This window comes from Bombina bombina, chromosome 1 (assembly GCF_027579735.1).
Source record: "Bombina bombina isolate aBomBom1 chromosome 1, aBomBom1.pri, whole genome shotgun sequence".
Lineage (NCBI taxonomy): Eukaryota > Metazoa > Chordata > Amphibia > Anura > Bombinatoridae > Bombina > Bombina bombina.
Genome location: NC_069499.1, coordinates 847,566,347 through 847,572,346, shown reverse-complemented (window position 1 = coordinate 847,572,346; position 6,000 = coordinate 847,566,347). Strand labels below are relative to the sequence as shown.

The following is a 6,000-nucleotide window of genomic DNA, read 5'->3' as shown; positions in this document are numbered from 1 at the left end:
TCTTTTTTTACAAACTAATTGTTGGACATGGGAACATGAATTACAACTCCTGCCTATAAATAAAAAAAATTGTTCCATTATATAATAGGCAAAAAAGACAGCCCCTGCGTGGGTGTAGTCATTTATAGGAAATGTTACATCTTAAGAGTCATATCTGAGGTTGCATCACTCAATGGGGTTATTTGGGTAGTGAACAACCATACAGCTATATGTGGTTTCAATTAGAATTTTTATAATGCTTCAGACGGAGCAAATTAACTAATGGTTTGTTTCCCTATTCAAATATGGCGACTTAGTTCCGGGATTGTTTTTATGCTTTTGTGACGTCACATCAAGCGACAAGCAACACGAAAACCGGGATGGAAATTAACGCTGCATACTTATTCCGGTAACAGCTAATTGTCCATTCACTTTATTAGTGAAATTTAAATGGCGTATGGAATTGATTTAACAGTAATAATTGCACGTAACCAAGTAAAATGTATAGTGTGTGAGGTCCTTTTGTATTCTATGTGTAGACAGGAACAGGGAACATTGTGATTATTGGAGAGGAATGAAACAGGATATGTGTGAAGAAGAGGTAGTGCATTATGTTAAAGAAGCTGAGAGTGACAGAGGGGACTGACTGGACTATAAAGGAAGTAGATGTGTGTGAGGAAGTGGGGACAACTAGAGGCTGAAGGGAAAGGTGTGAGAGAGACTGAAATCAAGAAGAGAGGAATGTGTGTGCGTGGTATAGTTGAGCAGTAAAGTAGGAGGCTATATGTGAGGGGTTTTTCGTGAGGGAGAAAGTGCTTAGAGAATGCAGTGGATGTTTTTAACAGATAAAAAAGATGCTATTTGAGGGAGTAGGATAATTAGGCTGTGTGAGGATCGTGTGGTTACAAAGATGGGGCAGTAGCAGTGTGTGTGGAACAATGTCCTCAGTGGGTGAGGACGCTGTATGTGAGGGGAGATTTATTCAGAGGATGTGAAAGTAGGGGGTACTAATATGAGGCTCTGAGCTGGTGGTAAGATGATAAAAGTGATCTTTATCAGCACTGCAGGATTGTCCAGCTCTCAAGTAGAGAACCTGTCCACCTGTAATCGCCACTTGCTATGCAGCATCGCATGGCAAGCAATTAGGGCGATTGATCTTGCCACTTCTGAGGTGGCAAAGAGGCTAAATAAGTAGTTTTTGCTATGCACTAATACATTTGGGGGGGGGGGACATTTAATTTTGTGATTTGTTAGAAAAACAAAGAAATGCAAAAAAAATTGCATGCTCTGTCTGGATCACTAAAAAAAACATTTTGTTTTCATATCCCATTAACATAGACGGTGAGTTATGAGATACTGTTAAAACAGAAAAGACCAGGAACTGTATTACAATAGCTACATCACTCTTAACAATGGGTATTAAATAAATTCTGAAATGTGTGTAATGCATATTGAAAATGTCTCGTCCCTCTTACATTGTGATAGCTTATATAATTAACTTTAATATCAATTTAACAGCTGGAATTTGATCAAGCTTTTTTTTTATCCAAATGATATTTAATTGAAAATAATTAAAATGGTCTGAGCTTACAGAAAAATCAGATTTCCTCATTTATCATCTATACACACATGCTTCCTTATTTATTCCTGTCAGTATACCAAAGCCTAATGGTTATGCAATGAGTCCAGCAGACCAAACGGACTATGTGTGCTGCAGGGAGGGAGATACTCCACAAACAATCCAAAAAAGTCAAAAGCAGCAGCAGAGAGAGGTTTCATCCACAATGTTTCGGACCAAGCCCTTAGTCATGTGAACACTATACAGTGCTACACCTACCACTATTTATACCTACTAGGTGTATGTATTCACAGGTGTACAAATCGCCTATTCAAAAAAATGTAGTATCACAATACTGTCACCTACTGGTAAAAAGATAACTACATATCTAATTACACAGCAGAATTTCATAATTTATACATATTTACAACTAAAGCCTAGAATTAACTCAAGTAGTATTACAAAATAAATGCCTTAATTATCATTGTCACACAATGTATCAGAAAATGATTAATCAAAGAACATTTAGTATTACAACAACAGTAGAAATATTACAAAAATAGAGACCAGTTAAGATCCCTATAAAGGCCCCTGGGATGGAGGGTATCCAATTTGAAGATCCAAAAGGCGTCATGTCTCTTTAAAATAGATTCTCTATCACTTCCCCTCCTTGGTCTCTTGACCCGCTCAATCACCTGGTACCTTAAAGGGACAGTCAAGTCCAAAAAGAACTTTCATGATTCAAATAGGGCATGTAATTTAAAATAACTTTCCAATATACTTTTATCACCAATTTTGCTTTGTTCTCTTGGTATTCTTAGTTGAAAGCTAAACCTAGGAGGTTCATATGCTAATTTCTTAGACCTTGAAGGCCACCTCTAATCTGAATGCATTTTGACCACTAGAGGGCGTTGGTTCGTGTGTTTCATATAGATAACATTGAGCTCATGCACGTCAATTTACCGAGGAGTAAACACTGATTGGCTAAAATGCAAGTCTGTCAAAAGAACTGAAATAAGGGGGCAGTCTGCAGAGGCATATATACAAGCTAATTACAGAGGTAAAATGTGTATTATTATAACTGTTGGTTATGCAAAATCGGGGAATGGGTAATTAAGGGATTATCTATCTTTTAAAGCATCAAAAATTCTGGTGTTTACTGTCTCTTTAATTGGGATAATACAGCTCTCCTAGATAGGGTCCAGACTCTATGTTCTCTTGAATCAATACCCCAGTTAATTGTATACATGCAACTCTGATTTTATTATCTATTTGATTAAATGTCCATGTGTCCTAGTTTATATAGGTGAGTCCACTAGGAAGGTTATGGAATGTATGATTCAACATAAATCTAATATTCAGAGGAGATTTAAATGCTTCTGAACCACTTTGTTCAAGCGGGCACCAAATATCCCAAAAAGGGATACTAAACCCCAAAAAAAATTCTTTAATGATTCAGATAGAGCATGCAATTTTAAAGGGACAGTCTACACCAGAATATTTATCGTTTTAAAAGATAGATAATCCCTTTACTACCCATTCCCTAGTTTTGCATAACCAACACAGTTATATTAATACTCTTTTTGCCTCTGCAAACTGCCCCTTATTTCAGTTCTTTTGACAGACTTGCATTTTAGCCAATCAGTACTGGCTCCTAGGAACTCCACGTGTATGAGCACAGTGTTATCTATATGAAACACATGAACTAACACCCTCTACTGGTGAAAAACTGTCAAAATGCATTTAGATTAGAGGCGGCCTTCAAGGGCTTAGAAATTAGCATATAAGCCTCCTAGGTTTAGCTTTCAACTAAGAATACCAAGAGAACAAAGCAAAATTGGTGATAGATGTAAATTTGAAAATTGTTTAAAATTACATGCCCTATCTGAATAATGAGTTTGTTTTGGACTAGACTGTCCCTTTAAGTAACTTTCTAATTTACTCCTACAATGATTTTTTTTTCTTCATTCTCTTGCTATCTTTATTTAAAAAGCAGGAATTTAAAGCTCAGGAGCCAGCCCATTTTAGGTTCAGCACCCTGCATAGTGCTTGCTTATTGGCGGCTGCATTTAGCAAACTAATAAGCAAGCAAAAACCCAGGTTTTCAACCAAAAATGGTCCGTCTCTTAAGCTTTACATTCCTGCCTTTTATATAAAGATAGCAAGAGAACGAAGAAAAATTAATAGGAGTAAATTAGAAAGTTGCTTAAAATGTCATGCTCTATCTTAAACATTAATTTAGCATTTAGGGTTTAGTGTCCCTTTAAGTTTCCAGGTCATTGAATGGGTCAAGAGACCACGGAGGGGAGGTGATATTAAAGAGGCATGAAGCCTTTTGGATCTTCAAATTGGATTACCCTCCATCCCAGGTGCCTTGCAAGGGATTTTGACTGGTCTCTATTTTTGTAATATTTGTAGTGTTGTTGTACTACAAAATCTTCTTTGATTAATCATTTTCTGATAACTTTTGTGGCAATAATTTTTAAGGTATTTATTTTGTAATACTACTTGAGTTAATTCAGGCTTTAGTTGTAAATATGTATAAATTATGTGCAATTTTGCTGTGTAATTATATATGTAATGTTATCTTTTCACCAGTAGGTGGCAGTATTGTGATACTAAATGTGTTTGTATAATACTCAGGGGTCAGCAACCTTCGGCTCCCAGATGTTTTGGAACTACATTTCCCACGATGCTGAGACACTCTTTAGGCTATCTGAGCATCATGGGAAATGTAGTTACAAAACATCTGGGAGCCGAAGGTTGCTGACCCCTGGTAGGTGATTTGTACACCTGTGAATACATACACTTAGTAAGTGTAAATAGTGGTAGGGATAGCACTATATAGTGTGTACATGACTAAGGCTTTTATCCCGAAAGGTTGTGGATGTATCCTTTTGTCTATACTAAAATGTTTTTTATTTTGGACAAAAGCCTAACAGAGAATATTTGAAATTAACATTATATTAGTCATCTCTGCTACCACCCACAAGGAGTGTAATTCCTCTGCTGGCTATATTTACATAGCTTGTATATAGTCAATACCTAAGTGTTAACTGGTAAGGGACCTACTCAAAAGGGGGGCCTGGTGCAAACTTTTTTTGGGCCCCCCCAAAGATAACTCCGTAGTAAGCAATAGTAATAATATACATGCTGCACTGTATAATTATTTTGAGGATAGACTAATAGACCTGTAACCTGCACTAATAAAAGACTCCCATGCATTAGGATTGTACACATTCTGCACACACGTGCATAGACTGGCTGCTATGGGCCTCCAAGCACCTGGTACCTGATGTCACTGTATCTGCTGCACCAACGGTATTTCTGCCCCGGGTGTTAACATTTTCAGTATAGGTGGGGATACCATGGGCAAAATCACGGTTTCAAATGCAAAAACAAAGGCAAAGGTGCAATTTATAAATAATTTGATACACTCCAGCAACTAAAATGGATGGACGATTAGAAACAATTTAAAGGGGAGAACTTTTATAGTGCACTGTCCTTTTAACTGTGCAGTCTTTTTTTTTCCTGCTGTTCCATACATTACTGTGACTACACCAGGAGCAACTAACACCCTTTCATACATTTTATATTTGAAACTTTAGCTATTTTGTACTTCTCACCCTTAAAACATAAATATGCTGAAATAACTCTCTGAATTGGAGAAACCGGTCAAGAAAATATTATTTAACAGAATTGTAATATATGCTGATTTTTAAATAAACAGTTATCCATCTTAAAACTAAGTAACAAAATGTCCTTCAGTTAGTGTATTCTTTTTTTTCAGTGACTCTTTGCCTCTATCCACTATAATACCTTTTCTTTCTTTGGCAGGTTTGTGGGAAATCCTTACTTGAGAATGGCTAACTACATAGCATGTATTCGATAATCTACTACAGCGTAGCAACCACATTTTGCAGCCCTCCAACAGTGGCTCAAAAAATCCAATGCAGAACTTGAGAAGTACGTTTCCCCAAAATCATTGTCTGGCTTCCTCACTGTTAAAGTATCTGACTTACTCATTGATAATGAACGCCGACCAGAAAATGCCTGAAAAGATCTTGAATCATGTATTGCAAATAATTTATCTGCTGACTGGAGAGGTAAGAGTTGCTGAATTGTCCTTATCTTTAATTCTGAATCAATTATACACATTTCTCATTTGTATTCCTATTGGCTATGCATATTGACTTTGGCTTGTTTCTGCTATTGGTTATGGTGTTCCTTTAGAAAGGACAAACTATAAACATTCCTGAATGCATGTTGAGGAATTATCATTCTTTTTTTTTTTTTTTTACTTTTTAAAATTAAATAAAATCATCTGGCACAGATATTATCAGTGTGCCCCCAAAGTAAATGTAGAGTAGTCGGTGTTTTATTATTTTTGAAATGAGTGTTTTTACTTAGCTTATCACTACCCCATCTGAAAAATTCTGTACATACGTAGTTATTTTTCCAAT

At 36.3% G+C, this 6,000-nt stretch overlaps 1 protein-coding gene across 1 annotated transcript in view; it reads left to right on the top strand.

The window, feature by feature from the left end:
* The first annotated feature begins 200 nt into the window (after positions 1 to 200).
* LOC128661312 (uncharacterized) overlaps positions 201 to 6,000 on the top strand; it is a 178,010-nt gene continuing 172,210 nt past the window's right edge. Inside the window, exons 1-2 of the mRNA XM_053715583.1 lie at positions 201 to 388; positions 5,375 to 5,643. Coding sequence (XP_053571558.1) covers positions 5,488 to 5,643 — 156 coding nt within the window. The 5' untranslated portion in view covers positions 201 to 388; positions 5,375 to 5,487. The remainder of the gene's footprint in view (positions 389 to 5,374; positions 5,644 to 6,000) is intronic.